At 49.2% G+C, this 18,876-nt stretch overlaps 1 protein-coding gene across 39 annotated transcripts in view; it reads right to left on the bottom strand.

Moving 5' to 3' along the window:
• CBFA2T2 (CBFA2/RUNX1 partner transcriptional co-repressor 2) overlaps nucleotides 1-18,876 on the bottom strand; it is a 57,526-nt gene that overhangs the window by 27,237 nt on the left and 11,413 nt on the right. For 4 of the 39 annotated variants that reach the window (XM_086853001.1, XM_086853003.1, XM_086853002.1 and 1 more), the window contains exon 1: nucleotides 18,610-18,858. The exons of 6 other annotated variants lie outside the window; for them this stretch is intronic. In XM_086853001.1, coding sequence (XP_086709127.1) covers nucleotides 18,610-18,625 — 16 coding nt within the window. In that variant the 5' untranslated portion in view covers nucleotides 18,626-18,858. 29 more of the 39 variants (XM_086853018.1, XM_086853026.1, XM_023939973.2 and 26 more) reach the window with 25 other exon arrangements.

Here is an 18,876-nt window from a genome sequence, read left to right as displayed (position 1 = left end):
CCCAGCTAATAGTCCCTGCCATCAATGGCACACACAGGAGCCCTGCCAAGATGACAATTCTGCCTCTTAAAAACACTCCTCACACTGCTACACAAATGGCTCTTCCTCTGTGCCCCAAGCCAGACCAGCCTGTGGGGAATTTCCACCATCCCCCGGAGCTGGAAGCACAGGAGGAACACATTTAGGGCTGTGTTTTGGAGGGGTGTAGGGGCCTGATTAGGTAAGAGGGGTCCCTACACACCTGGAGCCCCACGAGCCAGCATTGCCTGCAGAGTCCAGGCACAGAGAGATCAGGATGGACAGGAGAACCATCAAAGTTCACTGTTTAGAATCATGGAATGGCTTGAGTTGGAAGGGACCTTAAAGATGGATCTGTTCCAAACCCCTGAACGCCTTCCACCAGACCAAGTTACTCCAAGCCCTGTCCAACTGGAACATGAACACTGCCAGGGATGGAGGATCCACAACTTCTTGGTCTGCTCCCAGCAGAGATGGATGTACAGCAGTGACTGTTTCTGCTGTGCCTCCTTCCCCTCCCTCTCGTGGGCAGCAGAGGTGGAGAATTTCCATGGATAACCTCAGGAGATTCAGTGATGCAGAGACTGGAGAGTGAGGGCTGGCTCAGCTGCTGCTGCACTTGCTTTCAACCCATCACACAGCAACACAGCACAGACAAGCCTTTCCAATTCACCATTCTTAGGGCTGTCCTCAAGCAGTTACCAGTAACCTGCATTAACCTGCTCCCCATCAGCTGGAGCACAGGGGAAAAACAAAACCACAAAAAGCTCAATTGTCAAAATTGTGAGACCAGGGCACAAAACAACCCAGCAAACCCCCAAGTTTGTTTTAAACTGCCCTTTTCCTCCCCTGGCCACAGCAAAGCCTGTGACACAGTGCCTATAAATTTCCTTTAATGATGCAGCAGTGAGGCAGAGCCCCATCTGTGCCTGGGCACAGGTGAGACTTTTCACTATCGTGTAAGTGCAGGCTGCCTTTCAATTACACTCAGCAGCCCATTAGGCAAATTAGATTTGCATATGAGAGGATAACTAGAAAGTCAAGAAATAGGCCCTGAAGGAAAATACATTCTGTAAGCTACATGTCCCTGGGAAGATGTGGACAGGGAGTTTGCTGTTCAACCCTTCAGGGCTACTTTAGGTTTTCACAGTGTTCAGGTTCCTCTCAGCACTGGCGTGGGTTTGAGGACAGCCTCTCCACCAGGCAGAACTGCAGCCAGACAAAGACATCTGTGTTCCCTGCATCCCCACCTCCCTAAAAAGATGCCCATTTCTTCAGGGCTTTGCATCATTTACAGGTTCTGCCTTGCAGTATGCTGGAAAGGAGATTAAAATATTACTGGTGTGAGAAAATTTCAACTGATTCCACCTGGGTTTCAATAATACTTCACTGAACTACAGAATTATTTCCAGTACCCTAAGAAGGTCCAGAGGGACATGATACCCAGTGGTATGGCATTACACAGGTGTCCCATGTCACTGAGGACACTCTTGTGGACTAAACAGTTCTGCTCAGGTGATTCTGAAGAATTCATCCGCCTGCACACACTTTTTTTTTTTCCTGGTGAGTGTATGCAAAACAGAGACAACCTAGCTCATCTCCCAGAATCCAGATGGCACTTGCAAACCTTGTCTGTGTATCAAATGTTGTTTTTTAGATCAAGTGTCCCTGGTTGACAACACAGAACTTCACGATGCTATCTTTAGAGAGGCTTCTCTGCAAAGAAACACCCTTGGAGCATACGTTGCAGGAATATGCTAATGTGGCAGGGTGTTTTCAGCGACCACAAATGGATCTGTTCCTGGGAGCTCAGACACCCCACAACAAGCTGAGACTGGCTGGAGATGAAGGGTCACCCAGGCCCTATGGAAAAGATGCACCAATGAGTTAAAAATCTCAGAGGAAGGTTAAATTATACCACTGGAGAGATGCAGGATGAGCTCACATCAAGTGCACTCGCACATAAATTATGATTACTAAAAAACCCTACTAAATGAGTGAGGACAGCTCAAAACAGACAGCAAAATCCAAGACTTTCAATTCCTTGACTTCTCCTACAAGTTTAGAGATTCTTACCCTATTTCCTGTTCAGCTAAGTGCAAGGATCTTATAAAAACCCAATGATTTTTCTTCCTCAAGGTCTTCACTTCCTCCTCCACATTTCATGTAAAGATAAAAGCAGCACATGCAAAGTAAAAAAAAATCTTTAAAACCAGCCCATTAATAAACAACAAAACTATACAAAACTTGCAGTTTTACATATTCCTGAGATAGTCATGTTACCTTCAATGAAAAAAAATGGTGGCAGATGTTAAAAGAAAACATCAGCACCCCCCAAAAAAACCCACCCTGAGTTGTTTTCTATTCTCCTCAGCTCCAAGAACAAGAATCATCACCTGCATGTGAAAAAGCATGAAAAAACCCTGACTTATACACACTCCCCACTAAGCAGCAAAATGGCCTAACAAAAACCAAGAAAAAACAAAGAAAGCTGCAGAAACAGGTTATGGTACAGCTCAACCCCGGGATCAGAAGGTGACACCAACAGCACTGAGGTGGCAGAAATAACCCCTTGCGCCGCTGCTGAAAAGAACATTTCAGAACAGTGACATCAGGTAAAGCAGCAGCTCTTGAAAAAAGAAAGTGATCCAGGAGGTAGCTCCTTCCATATTGCAGGCGCTCACAGTAAACACCATATGGCCTGTTAATTTAATTAGGGAGAAGAAACCCCCTAAGTTTGAGATTTGACTTTGAAGGGTTTAAAACGAGTCTGAGGAAAATCGCTCGAGATATTCCATGAGGTTGACTTGCCTCCTTCATCCACCTTGTGACCTGCTGTACCTGGTACCAGGGAGTACCTGGTGGCTCTCCCCATGCTGCACAGCACCTCTAAGAGCTGGAATTTTTTCAGAAGTTCACCACCTTCCCCACCCCTGCACCTGCACAGATGCTTCCCAGGAAGATCTGGGTGGTCCATGCCAGGCAGCCAAGCCAGGAGAGGTCTGGATCAGGAAAGGACATGCAGTAAATAAACCAAGTAGTTCAGCTGAACACATCTTCTCAGATAGCAACCACAATTTTTATTTTAAATCCTCACAATCTACACTGGCAGGTCCCACCTGTCAAAGGGAGGATGGAACTTATGGTGAAGGTCAATGTGGCAAATGGTGGAGCACTAATGCCAAGACACAAAGGCAAGTCCACTCCCCATCCCTAAGTAAGTTTACATCTGTAATCTTGAGATCAACCAACCAAACTCCAGCTGTCCCTAAAGACTTTTGTATCTGAGCAAAGTCTCAAGTGCAGTGTCTAATTCCAGACTAGCCATGAGACTCTGCTGAATATTCATAATGCAGTGACATTTTATATCTTCCATGTCTCTTTGTGAGCAGAGAGGGACATCTCTAGGATCATTTCCAGCTAGAGGTTTGCTCTCCTGCATCTGCACCACGATGGGACACTGCAGCACCACTGCCACGCTGTGCAGGTGTCTGCACGAACTGCTCAGTGATTCTCCAGCAGGAGCAAGAGAGGTCCTGTGCAAGTGGCTGCTGGGGCACCACCGAGAGCACAAAGACACAAAAGGGGATGATTTCCTGAGGAACTGCCGCCCAAGCTGTACCTGCTGAGGCTTACGAGGCTCTGGTAAGCTCTCACCCTCAGCAGCCCCACGAGGCCCAGGCAGCAGCAGGAACATCTCTGTGGTGCTCCAAGGACCACCATCCCCTCACGAGCTGCTCTGCCAGGAGCCTCCAGCACAAAGCTCACCAGCACAACCCTTTAGGGCTCCCAACTGGGCAAGGGAAACCTGAGAGAGGTGTGACTGACCCACCTCAGGCTTGGGACAGGGCTTTGGCACCCGGGCTGCTGGGGCAGGGGCACAGAGGGAAGCTCTGCCTGATGCCTCCAGCGTGGGCACGAGCTGCCAGGCTCCTCTATTCCTGCCTGGCACAAAGTAGGTCAGGGCTGCGTGGGCCGATCCCACGTCACAGGACGTGACCCACCTGTGCTCCCACCGGAGATGCTCCGTGCATTTCCCAGGTAGGGCAGCAAGGGATGCTCCCCCCCTCCCTCCCCTTACCAACTGCAGCCCATCTTGTCTCCAGGAAAACCCAGGATGCTCCATGGCAGCACCACCCCAGGGGATATTTTGGGGGTTTTGGACTTTCATGGAACCTGCTGCCCCGTAGATAAATTGTACCAGGAGAAAATCACATTGTTCCTAGAAATGTGTAACCTCAGTTGGCATGGAGTTTCTCCTTGGCTCCTCTCAACAGCTGACTACGGTCACAAATTAACATCCTACTTGCTTAATTATGTTTTCCTTTTCTATCCAGACCCAGGCTGGGATCTGTGTGTCCCTTTAATAGGTGTGTCACAGCAGCATGCCCATTTTCTAGTAAAAAAAAAAAAAAAAAAGCCAAAAAACAATCCCAAACCCAAATAACAAAACATCTGAAGCCAGCAGACTTCTTCCTGCTAGCAAGGAAACCTCCTCTCAGGACACTGCAAAGATTTAATTTACTACCAATTGCCCTCTGGTTATTTTACATTTATGGGGTGGGGGCTGAAGAAAGGAAGAAAGCAGAGAGGGTGTAATTAGCTTTGCTTGTAAAACGTTCATCCCAGTTGTAACAGCAACTGGAGCCTATCGGGGGCTTAATAGATTTCAGGGTTTTGTTGAAGCTGAAGGGTCTGTGTGGGGTGGGAATAAAAAAAAAGGGGGGGGAAAATATAAAAAAAAAAAAAATAATAATAAAAAAATCAATAAGTGGCTCCTACATCTTGCCACAGCCCCATATGGAAGTAATCAAGCACAAGGGTGGCAGCTGGGGCCAATAACAGTCACCTGCAGTTGAGGGACGTGGGGGTTTGGGATGGGTTTTTAATGCTAATTTGCTGGCGGAACAATGCGGGCGCGGGCTCAATGGGAACAATGGCTGCACCTGGCGCCGCGGGCAGCGCACGGATGGGGCCGGCACATCTGTTCGCACAATGCAGCCTGCAACAGGTCCGAGCTGCAGCCTTCCTCAGCCTCTCCTCCGGGACGCTTAGCAGCACTTCCCAGGGGTTTTTTGGGGTTTTTTTTTTTTTGGTGGAAGGGATGGTTACGCGGCATCCCGCCGGCAGGTTGCGGCATCCCGCTGCCATTGAGGAGGCGAGGAAGGAAAACTGGCTCTTGGCTTTGAAGATCTGCAAGTGGTGGTTCTTCTGCACGGTCTTCTGGCCACCTGTGAATGTTCTCCTTCAATACCCCAAGTCCTGCTGCAGCCAGCAGAGATGGGAATCCCTCGGCCGGGAGCACGCCGAGGAAATTCAATACGCCTTATTCTAAAACCTTAAGCTTAGCTTACAAAAATGCCACTGCCCGGCCCAATAAAAGGCATGATAGTTACACTTTAAAATGCTTTGAAACCTCTGAAATCGCTATTGTCCTGTCGGACGCGAGCTGCTGACACACAAAGCCGTGCTAAGGTCAAGGTCCTGCTTCAGAAAATTGCTTGCAGAGCCAGGAACTGAACCCAAGCCTCTCCGTGCTGCACTTTAACTGTGGGATCACCGCTCACCATTTCTTCCTGGCTCCTGCTCCCACTCTAAACAAAGCTTTTTCCAGCCATTCCCTGAACGCTGCATGAATTAAGGCAGTCTCCATCATAAAAATAAAAGTTGAACAGACTCCCAGAGACCTGCAGTGACGCTGCCTCCAGGGACTGCTCCGGAGTGTCTGTCGAAACACATTTCATACCTAACTCCTAACGAGCAATCAGATATGGAAATAGTCACTAGATAAAGGCATGCTTATGATCCAGCCCAGAACGAGTAGGGATAAGCCAGCTCTTAGAATGGGAAAAAACCCAACAGGCAACAGATTACGACCATCTCCTGCTCAGATTTAAAAACTAGCCAGCATTGACTTAAATCTGCTGCATGTGCCCAAGTCCTCAAATGACTGTTCAGCTCTCCAGCTATACTATAAACATCACACATACACATCAAACAAATCTTGTTTTTTGTCCAAACCTTAAAAAAAAACAGATCTGGAGAAAACAAGAAGCCACCTGGCTCCCCCATCCCGTCCCATAACCGTGGGAGAGCGCTGCCTCCTGCTAAATGCTGCTGCTGGTTCCTGCATTTGTGGGTCAATTCGGGGACTGGAGTGCTGACTGACATGAAAGCTCAGCTCCTGCAGTCAAACCACACAAACCTGTCAAACCAGTGATAACCTCTACAAGCCAAAATCCACCGTGGGCGATGCCAGACAAAGCTCTGTGAAGCAGCAGTAAAATCATTTGGGACTCACGCTCGATGCGACAGGCGAGGCAGCATTAAGTGAAACCCCGCTCTCTTGGGGACACTGCTCCTGTAGGACTGAGAATAAACCAGAAAATAACCCAAACCCAACAGTCTGACCCAGGGTTCATGTGAGCAAAGCTCCCTTTGCTCTGGCGGGTTTAAACAAGCTCTGCAACATCGGCAGATGCAAGTTGCAAAAATAGCAGCATCTTGGAAGTGAGCAGGGGCTGTGGCTCCAGTCCCTGGGCAGAGCAGAGCCTGCCTTGGCAGCACTGGTTTGGCCTTTTCACTATTAAATGGAGTTTCTGCTCTTTTCCTCAGGGCATTCCCTGTGTAATAGAGTTCTCAGATTAACGATTTATTCTCCTTGCCTTCAGCAATTCTGCTCCTTCCTCAAACCCTTCAAATCCTTCCCTTGGCTTAGCTGCACTTTCCTGTTGGCAGTACTTGCTCAAACTGCCTTTGCTTTACTCCTTTTTCCTTGCTTCCCACACTGGAGTCTCTGAGATTTGCATTATTTGTGTGTTACTCTAACTGCTGGAGGTGCTGGGCTACCTGCCTGCGAAGGGCACACAGTCATTTCAGTGAAGTCTAGGTAGCTCCAAAAATAAGACTAAACATCTATTTTATATTAATAGTGAAAAATCATGTCAGCCAGCAGACAATAGTGGGGGGGAAAAAGTGTCTTTACTCAGATGTCCTGCACTATTTCTATAAAATTATTAGGACTGGCAACAGTTTCAAGCCACCCTCTTCCTCAAAATACAACCACCTCTCTCAATCTAAGCACTCAGCTCATCAGGCACCCTAAATCCTTTTTAAAAATAAAGGAGCCTGAGGAAAAAAAGTTTCCTGCAGGGCTTGAGCAAGACTGTACCAAATTAGATGTTTAATGGCCAAATCGTGCTGCCCTGATGCCGGCAGAACTTCCGTTCGCTTAATCAGGGCTCGCCCTGCAAGGAGACCGCAGGAGGAGCTGCTCCTACACCCTGCACTGCCCTCACAAATCCGGGAAGTGTCCAGGAGAGCAGCAGTACAGGAGCACTGCTCTTTGCTCCCAGATATTATCCCATAATATCCTAGATATTATGGCTTTGCTGGACATTTTTGGGGTTTCAAACTCCTTCGTGCTGGTGCACTTTGAGACACTGAAGTGCACGAACTCCTCTGCCTCCTCTCCAGGGACACACAGGAGGTGTTTGGTGAGTCTCTAGAAGCAGATTTGTAATACCCAGTATTTTTAAAAGCCTCTACCCAAATTCTTGCATGCTGCAAAAGAAGGAAAATCTTAAGGTGGCTCATGGAGTGGCCAAAGTGGCTGAGCACAGAGCTGCAGCCCAAGCACACTGCCAAGGAGCCCAGCCAGGCTCTCCCTCAGGAAAACCCATCATTTGGCGTGTTTAAAGCTAACCTGGACAAAGCAACACCAAAGGGAATCATCCTGCACCAGACAGCCCAGCAAATATTCCTCTCTTTCTTTTTCCAGCCTCACAACAAGCGATGCTCAGCCACATTTCAGCTCCCCAAACTTTGAGTGCTGATTTTGGTGCATCTCCTGGGGCTGGGCAGGATTTCTTCAGCAAAATAAAATGGACTGAGAATCATTGCACCGGAGCTGAGTGGTGTAGGGGTCAGAAAAAGCAGGTAATATTTGGGGGAACAGCATAAACATGCAGCAGAGGGATCTTTACAAGCTACACCAGAGGGTCAGAGGACTAATTTCAACTGCTGAACCTTCCCAAAAGACAGGGAAGGGGGGGGGAAAAGGGCAGGTTTAAACTAAATATGCAAGAACCAGGGATTACAATAGAAAAAGAAAAAATACAGCCTATCTACAGCCTGACAGTGAGAATACATAGGGGAGGTGTGTTCTGCTATCACAAGATTGATCTGGGAGATTTAGATGCTGGGAGCATCAGTTGCTGCTCAAGGAGTGCAAAGACAAAAAGGGAGCAGCCTCTGCCACAATGCAGAGAAGCCCTGAAAACACAGGGAAAATTAAGGAAATTTGGGAGCCAATGGAAGAAATCCACCTCTGCAGTTTACCCCCCGCCCCCCCAGCTTCAATACCAGCATGCAGAAACCAGAGTAAGCCTAGGCACAGCAGAAAAACACGTTCTGCTAAAATACACAAAACCCTTCCTGCTTTGCCATTTCCCCTGAAAACACCAAATCCCAGCCCTCTGCTCATGGAGGGGGGTGGGGGGGAAGGAAAAAAAAAAAATTAAAAAAATAACCATTCCATAGCAACCCAGAACGAGCTGTACCGCAGCTCTCCTCAGAGAGAGTTTAGTGTTTTTTCAGCTGCAGAATCCTCGCATGCAGCCGGCTGGGCTATTGAAGTTTTCCCCAGCACTGCAGAGGAGCGAGGCAAGGCTGGCAAAGCGCTGCGGCCGCCGCTCCCGGCCTCTCCCTGTACCTGATCCCGAGGTGGGGGCTCTCCCCAGCCCGCCTGCAACAGCCGAGGGGCTCCCCAAACCTTCCCGGCGGCTCCAGGGCTGAGCATCCCCCCGAGCATCCCCCCGAGCATCCCCCCGAGCGCCGCTTAAAAATAATCCCAGTCCTTGCTTACCCTACCCAGCGAGGTTGCGAGGATCCAGCTGCTGTGCAATACACCCCGTTTCTTTCAAATAGAAAGAAAAGCGCTCTTCCTCCTCCTCCTCCTCCGCCGCCCGTGATCTTCGAGCGCAGCCGGAGCCCAGCCTGCCTTCTCCTTTCATTAGCTGGACATGTGTCAGGTCCCGCACATCTGCGATTTCTCACTGCCTGGAGCCGCCTGTCCGATTCCAGGGAAACACAGATGGATCCCAGATGGGAAGGTCCTGCCAAACAGACCAGCTCTCCACCTTGCCAGAATACCCAGCTTAGAGGCACACACCCTCGGCTCGCTGCCTGCTCCCTGCCTGCGCCGCTGCTGCCAGGCTGCTCGCCAGCTGATGTCACCAGGCACACACCTACCAGCGCCTCGCCGCCCGCCTGACATTAACTTGTTAAATACACCCAATTTGTTTATGGCCGGCAGCAACAGCCAGGCACAGGCAGCAGCAAAAGAAGCCGCCGCTCTCCCCAGAGCAGCCCTGCCTTGTGCGGCACCGGGGGCACAGCAGCCTCAGCCCGAGCCCTGCCATTTGGAAACGGGGATGAGCTGTTGGCTAAAGCGGCCGATTCATTTCCCGAAGGTTTCCCCATGTGTGTAAATCTTCTCCGCGAACTCCCCCCAGCAAGCCCGGTGCCGGAGTTTGCGGCGCTGGAAAGCCGGCATGTGGTAGCAATTAGAAACAACAACAAGATAACAAGATACTGATGTTGCAAGGGTACCAAACGCGGAGTGCAAAATTCAAAGGAACAGCAATTAAATGTGTAACATACTACCCGGCTCGAAGAGGAAGTGTTAAAGGAAAACGTAAATCCGCAATGTTTTATACCGGGATGTCAGAGCAGCGAGGGGGGCTCGGAGCAGGAGCCCAGGGGCATTTCCCCCCCATGGGCGCACAGACCCCCCGGTAACGCTGCCAGGCTGCTGCTCCCCGAGGTGCGGAGCGAACAACACGCATTAACTGGAGGCCCCTGACTAATCCCATCAGCCCGGCACCATTCACCGCCAGCCGGGCGCTGGGCAAACACGGATTTACACGGCAGCATTCCTGGCCGTGTCCCGAGCGGGGACAGCCACCCCTGCTCCAGCATCCCAGTGCCAGCTCCCGGCAGGAGAGGCAGTGCTCGCATTCTGCCTGCACACCGTGCACAGACACACCGTGTAAGAGCTCAGGAGGGATCCACCGCTCCAGTCCGTACAGCTGAGCAGCGTCAGGTCTTGATCCTTTCCAAATCTCTGCAGTCAACAACACCCTCTCTGCAGGCAACACCGCCTTTCTCTCCAGCTACTTTTTTTGAGAACCAGGGACTTCAATGCTTTCCCAGCTCAGCAAACTAAGACCCTGCCACTGTCCAAGCTGGGGGATGCTGCTTTATCACAAGTCCAAAAATCACACATGCCAAATTGTCCACAGTAGGCATGATGGGATAGTTACTTGTTCATAGCAAAATGCTCCTTTTTATGAAATTCCCAGTGTTCTGGCAGGCTACTGCTAACTGCTCTGTCCATAAACCTTCTGGAGGTACTGCCCCCCGGCATCTCACCTAACCCTTCACCCTGGCTTCTCTGCTGCTTATTCCTAATTAGTTTGAGGTACCTCTGCTTCCCTTTGGGAGGGGAAAAGGCTGTAAAGGGAGAAAACTGCTTTAAAGGAAGCATTAAAAAGCATTCTCACAGCATGAGATCCTGAACACAGCGGCCACCATCTCCTCCTGCAGAGGACAGGCCTCCCAGTACAGGCAGGATGCTGCACGATAATGGGGCAGCGATTTGGGCAGGAGACTTTGGGTGCTGTAGGAGCACATGAAACTTCCCTGGCTGGGCAAACACATCACTCTGAGAAGAGCAGCCTGGCTGCAGGCAGAGGGGACACAGGTTTACAGCAGCTCTCCCTCCTCCAAACCTCACCCAAGAGCAGTGATTCCACATGCTTCAGTTAGGAAAAAAAGAAGTCAATCGCATTCAAGTATCAGCACACAAACATCTGGAGCATCCCATGAGATGCTCAGGCAGCAAAACAGGTTGGGAAGAGGCAGAGCCAACAGTGCCTCCCAGCACCCCCTTCCAGCACCCCAGTCCCCACTGGAGGGGCTGCAGGCAAAGGCACCTCAATAAAACATTTAAGTTCAGAAAGTTCAGCTCGCTGGGGCTTCTGACACTTCTGATGGAGGTTGCGCAAAATATTGAAGCTCTCAATATTTCATAAGCTGAGATGGAAAAACCATCTCTAAATTACACAGACAATGAAGGGAGGCACAACCCAAGCAGCTCCACCAACACCAGAACTAATAAAGTTATTTTCCTATGGACTCGCATCTCATGCTTGGCTCCCTGGCACCTCACGCTATGAGGTCCCCAACAGGAGCCGTCCCCGGCCGGGCCGTGGTGACAGCGGTGGCTCTCATGTGGATTCTCTGATGTCTTCTAAGCAAGCTCATGTTGCAGCTCTGTCCCCACTGGAGATGGTACCAGGCAGATGGATGCAGCCCTGTGCTCCTAGCATTAAGAATCCAGCATCAGACACAGCTGCTCCCTGTCCAGCCCTGTCCCAACATCTCCAAACCAGCCTGAAACTGGGCAGTGAACTCAAAAGCTGACTTAGGTCTGAGTGTGACAGAGGGGGGGGATGCCGAATGATGAACAGCAGATGCTCCAGAGATGCAGCCTGGGATCTGTCAGGTCTTTGGGTCAAAGCCAGAAGAGAAGTACCCTCAGAAGGCACAGGGACAAGTTTGGGGGGCTTTATGTGAAATAGGTAACCAGCACCAGGTGTTTCCTCCCCTCCTTTTTAAATTGTATTTCAGCTTAAGGACCTGAACGCTTCACACAAACAAAAGCTGTCCACAACTCTGACAACTGGGTTCTAACTACCCTTTGTCAACCCACGGCCAAATAAATCTCTTCAATGTTTTTACAACCTAAAGCACTTGGAAATGTCAAGAACTCAGGTCACTGCAAGTATTTTAAGTAGGACTTTTTAAACTTTTATGAAAAGGCACACATCTCTTTGTCATGGTGTCCACAGCCCAGCGTCTACCAAACCCCACCATCCTCAGGGGAGACATCCCCACTTCTAACTAGGGAGGCAGGAATATGCCAGACCTCATGGCTCATCACTGGAGTAAGGAAGATGGGTGTGTGCTTTTGGGTTCTCCAGGTATAAAAACTATGGACACCAGGGTGCCCTGAGTGGAAGTCATTGCCAAACCTCCTTTGAAAGGCTCGTGGATTGTGTCTCACACATGATCCATGTGCCTCAGCTCACCCAAACCGTGAGATATCCCTAAGCTCATTCCTGAGCTCACCACTGCCAGAGGCAGGCCTGTGAAGTATAGAACCACAAAATCCCACAGTAGTCTGGGCTGGAAAGGACTTTAAATCCCATCCCATTCCACCCCCTGCCATGGCAGGGACACCTTCCACTATCCCAGGGTGCTCCAAGTCCTGTCCATCCTGGCCTTGGACACTTCCAGGGATCCAGGGGCAGCCACAGCTTCTCTGGCCAACCTGTGCCAGGCCTCCAGGTTGCTCCAACCCACATCCAACCTGGGATGGGGAGTCCATGCACATGTCATCTACTGACCCCCTCACTGCTCCCAAGAGGTTTATCTGCTCCTAAATAGGTGTTAAAGCAGATTTTGTAGCCCAGACATGACGAGCACAGCGGAAGGAAGCAGAACTGCAGGCAGCATGGGGAGAACTGCTTTCCCCAGCTCACCATGCTAATCTGCTTCTGCTTTCTTCTCCTGGGAATGTTCCATGGAAAGAACGATGCAAGCAAAGTTTGAACACTGGGAGCTATTGATACCTGCTGCTCAGTGTGGTTTCTGAGGAAAGCGAGGAAATCTGAAGAATTTTTCCAGTTTGCAGTGGAATTTTTATGCCTATCACAGCCCATTGCCACAGCGAGCACTAGAGACCCGAACTGCTTCTGATTTCTCTGCTATTCCACAGATATTTCATGATGTGCCTCGGCTTTATTTTTTGCCTGCTGTGTTCTTACCTCAGAAAGAAGCTTCACTTGAATTCAAGGCAACCCTGGAAAGCCTTTGCCTTTTTAAGTTGACCACTTTCCATCACACAGAAAAATAAATCCAAATGCACTAAGGCAGCCAAAGCCATTTATCAGGCTAAGTAGAAACCGTAAATTCATGCTAACTGGAATCTGATGGAAACCAATTGGGATCCTCCTCCAGGCTCAGGTCTGGCAAGAAAGTCAAACATTTTATTGCCTTCTTTATGCCTTACAAGACAGTGGAGCCAAGAAGGGATTGCTCCCTTTGAAGTGATGCTGGTGGGGTTGCAAGGGACACTCAGTGACTTGAGTTCAAGCTCAACCCCCAAAACAGAGATCAGACCTCTCCATTCCTGGCAAATTTATCACATTTAACAAACATCCTCTTTTCAATGCATCCATTATTTGAATTAGCACACGGCAGATTATGTTAACAAGCTTAATTTGTCACAGAATCATGGGGAAAGGTTTGAGTTGGAAGGGACCTTGAAGCTCATCTCGTTCCAATCCCTGCCAGGGACACCCTCCACTGTCCCAGGGTGATCCAAGCCCTGTCCAGCCTGGCCTTGGACACTTCCAGGGATCCAGGGGCAGCCCCAGCTGCTCTGGGCACCCTGTGCCAAGGGCCCCACTTCCCTCACAGGGAACAATTCCATCCTAATCTCCTGTCTAACCCTGCCAATGCACACCCTCTTATCACTTCCAGGCCCTTGTCCAAAGTCCCTCTCCAGCTCTCTTGGAGCCCTGACAGGCACTGGAAAGGGCTCTAAGGTCTCCCTGGAACTTTCTCTTCTCCAGGCTGGGCATCCCCAGCATTCCCAGCCTCTCCTCAAAGCAGAAGAGCTCCAACCCTCCACAAAATCCAAATCAAATCACATTTTGCCTCCTTCAGGAGTGAACATGAACAGTGTTTGGCTTTTGTGCCATTTCAATCTTGCCCAGAGAGGGGGAAAACCACATTAGAAGTTGGCCTTAACTGAGCTGGAAGAACTTTACACCCAGAACATCCACAATCAGCCATTGCCAAAAAATCCCCAAAGCAATTAGGGGGAGAGAAGATGCAACAAGGAATTAAGCACAACTTGAGGAAGTTACTGAAACTACTCCTGGCTACCCCTTAAGGGAGGGGACACACATCACCTAAGCACATGGTGCTTTATTCCTGTGGCCACATAGGTAAAGAAAAAAACATGCAGGAACTAATGTCCTATGCAAAAATATCCCCTCCAAAACAACAAACCAATTCCTAAATCTAACACCCTTGCTCTGATTAGAAATCCAAGCTTCTGTAGCTGTCACGGGTATTTAAACCAAACACAGAAATATGGAAAAAATGAGTAATCCTATTTGGAGAGAGTAAAATCCAGCCTGCAGAGGATTAATTCTAGTCCAACAGCCCTGCAGCTTGACAGTATTTTCCAGATCAACAGCAGTGCCATTTGATTACAGAGATTTGTTCAAATACATACATCCACTCCCCTCCAATTGTCATTTTGGTGATTCTCAACTTCAGCTGCCCGACACACAGACCAGGAGATTCCTGGCACTGGAAGCTGTGTGGATGGAGCTCTGCTGCAGCTCCCAGACACCTCTCCACTACTTCAGAAAACCCAGTTTCCTGTCTAAATCTCAGAGCTCTGCCCCACTCCTTGCAGGACCATCCTCTTTAGCACCCGTTTATGGTGCAGACAAGCTTTGGAAGCCGAAATCCTCCCTTTTTCAGGTGAGGTGGTGGCTTGAGAGCTGTGTCCTGGATCAGGCACCCTACTCAGGGCTCCCAGTGCTCCTCACCACCAGATATGGAAGACCATTTACAACAAGCACAGGTTAAAGCCCAACACAGCAGCAGAATTTGGAGTTTTTGCCTCATCCCAGGGGCCACTGTGAGCACTAAAATGCATGTGATGGGTCCCAAGCCCCTTCCCTACACCAGGCTCACTACATCCCAGTTTGCTTCCAGCACCTCCCTCCACACTGGTGCCTTCCCTGCCACCAGCTCAGGCTCTTCCCCTGAGAATTGCTTTTCCTTCTTTATCTTGGGCTCTTTTAACAGAAGCCTTTTTTCCCAATTTCACCCTGAGCTCCCCTCTGCTCCAGGCCCTGCACTCCGTGAGAGCTGCTGGGGCTCTGCTCCTTTCCCTGTGCTTCTGAGGAGGAAAGTGGTACCTCCCTACCACGCAGCCACTCAAGGAGGGGTCTTTCTCATTAATTACATGTCACTGACCTGGTAACCTTGATTAAAAATATCCCAATTCCAGTCTCCTTTAAAAAAAAATAAATAAATCCCAAGTTGTTTTGTTCATTACACCCCGCAAAACCACCAGCTGAGGATTTTAAGGAAGGCTTCCCAGTAGCATCCCAGGTTGTTGGCTCTGCAGGTTTAGCACCGAGCAGGGTTCCCTTCCTTCCAGCCTCAACCAATCAAAAAAACCACATTTCAAACGTGTTTTTTTTGCTAGATTTTCCTACATTTATTTTTTTACCCATATTTTCTTTGCCAGCTCCCTTCTCCCGCTCCCCACTGACCCTTTAGACCTAACAAACTCTGGCTTTGGGGAGAGAAAAAAGAAGAAAGAGCGCAGCGCAGCCCTTTGCGCCTGGCCCGGCATTCCAGCGCCGCGCTCCCGGCTCCACAAAGTCTGATTTAGGAGCACTGCTGGGAGCTATTAGTTTACGAAAGGCCCAGCACGCCCACCCAGGCACAGGGAGGGCGAGAGGCTCCCCTTTCACCGCTGCCATGTGCCTCCCATCCTGCCCGGAGCGCTCGGCGAGGCTGCGCTCGGGGCACGGAGCCAAGGCTCAGGCAGCCCGAGCGAGACGGCCAGAGGTCAGCGGAGAGGGCTGGAGATCATCCACAGCCCCGTGCTGCTGCAGGAGAGGAGATTCATTAATGGGATGCTCATTAAGAGAGTTCTGCCTTCACCCAGACTCTCCTTTTATCCTGCCATTGTTCCTTGTTGCCACGTCCTGTAACCACTTCTTCTTTTTTGTATCCTTTTTCCGTTTCCACGCTAGCATGCTTTTAATCTCTTTTTATAATCTGCTTTTTTGTCTTATTTTTGCTTCCCTTCTCCACTCCCTGCTTCCACCATCTCCAGGCTCCTTGTCTGTCTCCATCCCTTCTCTGACAGCACAGAGAACCCCCAGCAGCCCCAAGAGCAGGTCCTGAAAATCATCCCTGTCCTCCCAACCATTGGAAGAAACCCTTGGAATGTGCTGAGCAAGCTCAGCCATCTGCCCAGGTGTCTGCTACCTGACCCTGTTACCCTCCCAGCACTAGAGCATGCATTAGCCTCCCAAAAATGTGTGGCATGGGGAACTTAATGGCATGTTCTGCCAATAGGTGCCAGACTTTGGCCAGCTCCTTACCCCAAAATGCCTGGTGTGGATGTAAAACAGAGTTAACGCCCCAAAATTGAAGATCAGCTCAGTGGTGGGAGAGGCAGTGAGAAAGGAAAGGGGAAAACAAGCAATGAGGCATCGTTTTGGAGTCATCAGGGTTTTGACATTCTCCAACTGGCTTCTATTAGCATTGCATCTGTGTTTGGGTGCCTGAAGGAGAAAAAAAAAATACAAGGAAAGACTCATTTCCAGAGGTACAGAGCTACCAGCAGGTTTTCTGTGCTGCCACTGCCTCTGGAGCACTTGGATGCAGCTCAAGGAGGACCAGGCACAGTGAACAAGGACCTGAAATTTTATTACCTTCCCCTACTGCCGGAAGCAGAGCCTATTTGCAGATTTACAGCTCGTGTCAACAGGAAGTTCGTGTTTACAAGTTTCCTGGAAGAAAAGCCAGCATTCCTGTCCTCCACCACAGCCCGGTGGGAATGCTGCCTCATGGGGGAGTGTTCAGATGGGTATGGGAGACAGGAATGAGTTTTAGCCATGTAAAACATACACACAAATTGATAAAGCTATGAAAAAAAAAATAAAAATCTGAAGGCCAGAAGGAGAACAGTAATTCAGCAATTTGGTGGAAAATGCACAGCAAGACAGCACAGCCGTGTCTGGAAAAATACTTTTGTAGCATCTGGGATTCACACTTCAAAGAAGCAGAAGAATTTTAAGAGGATGAAAAGCTATATTCAATCTAACATGAATTTTTCTCCTCTGGTCCAACTCTCCTGTCACTCCCATTACACTGTTCCTCCAAGAGTCACAGCCAAGCTCAGCTGGTCACACTGGGGTGGGGCCTCCTCTCCCAGTAAAGGCATGAATGGTGTGTCTGGTGGTGCTGCTGGATCCACCAGGACCCATCCATGCCCAAACTCAACCCCAGATGGAGCTGAGGACATTGTTTATTGCCTTCACAAACTGGAGCTCCGGGCCTATACAGCCCTATCTTGTGAAACCTGGATTTTAAGTCTTACCTTTTAATATGGTTATGAAAAGAACCCTGAAACCAAATTTTAAAATCCCCAATATTTGTTCCAAAATTAAACAAAAACAAGAGGACATGAGGACAGCCAAAGGTCCAGCAGCCAGAGCTCTACCAGGATGCCAAAGACCCAAACCAGTAAATATTTACTGAGGCTGTGCAGTTTAATAAAGACAGATACGGAGTGCTTAGGGGGATCTCCTGAGAACATAGTGCTCCTAAGGAAAGTTTCTGCCTTGACAGATGGACATTTTCCAATAGAAGGATGACCCAATCACAAGATCCCTCTGAAACAAACCCATTCAACATCACACAACAGGTACAGAAAACCAAGTCTCAAAAAGCCACACTTAGCTTCTCCCTAGAGAAAGAGCTGGAGAAAACCAAGCTGGCAAAGCACTCCACACCACCCAGCCTTACCAACTTCCAGCACTTCACATGCAGAAGTTTGAAACAACTGAGCTGAAGAGCAAACTCAGAACTGGTGCAGGTATCAGGTCCTTCCAACAGCTGTCCCCAAGTGTCCCCAGCACAGATTTAGGGTGACCCCCCTCACCCAGAGCTACACGTGTGCACTCATTCCCTGGGTATTTGAGCTCTTACCACATCAACCAGCAGCACTAAGAACAAAATTCCCAGTAAAATCAGAAAGATGAGGAAGAGAGAGTCATGCAAAGGTCCCAAAACTTGTTTTTTCACCCTAAGTCCTTAGCAGGAAACCATTACTGAGGAGCATTTCATTGCATTTCACACGCAGGTGTCACCATCGCTGTGCAGAATGAAGTTCAAAGGGAAGATTTTGCAATAGGCTGAAAGGAGCATTTGCTGAAAGCATCCCATCAAAGCAGGCAGGTGTCTTCTACCCCACACGGTGGACATACGTGTTCAGACAACTTCAAGAGCCAGAAAAACCCAAGCATCTGTATGGTGAACTTAATTTACATACACAGAGAGGAAAAAGCAAGAAAATAATTACCTTCCATCCAAACCTCAGATTTACTAAACTTGAAATTTCAAAAGTCATCAAAATCTTCATTTTCTACACCACGAGCTACATTAAAGAAAACTAAAAAACTACTCAGGGAGAAGAATAAGAAAAAGATAATTTAAAAAACAACAATAAAAACCTAGAGCAGGAGATAAAAAAGAGAGATTCATCAGCAAAACTCCTCTAAGGTAGGGTTGGAGTTGATGGCAGACACAGTTAAACTGCAGCATTCTGGAAAGAGCTAATTTGATTTGCCTGTGACTAGTAGGTGGGAAACAAAAACTCAAAAAAAAACTAAAGCATCTCAAACACACATTTACCTCCTCTTTGTTTCATTAATCCTAGCCAGGGCTGTGGCTGAGGTGAAGCTCAGTTTACTGCCCCTGAGCCGGCTCTGGGCTCTGCTCTGCCCAGGTGAGCCAGCACCTCCTGGGGCTGCTCCTAACTTCTCCCAGCTGTGTTTTCCCCATGTCCCAAACGTCTCCACCTGGTTCTGCAGATGGAGCAGCTGCAGTTGAAGGCAAACACCTGGTGAGCCACAGTCCTGCCCTGCCTTGCAGGGGGAGATCAGAGCTGCAGCAGCTCCT

Source organism: Cyanistes caeruleus, chromosome 16 (assembly GCF_971803275.1).
Source record: "Cyanistes caeruleus chromosome 16, bCyaCae1.hap1.1, whole genome shotgun sequence".
Taxonomy (NCBI): domain Eukaryota; kingdom Metazoa; phylum Chordata; class Aves; order Passeriformes; family Paridae; genus Cyanistes; species Cyanistes caeruleus.
This window is presented reverse-complemented; position numbering and strand designations above follow the sequence as displayed.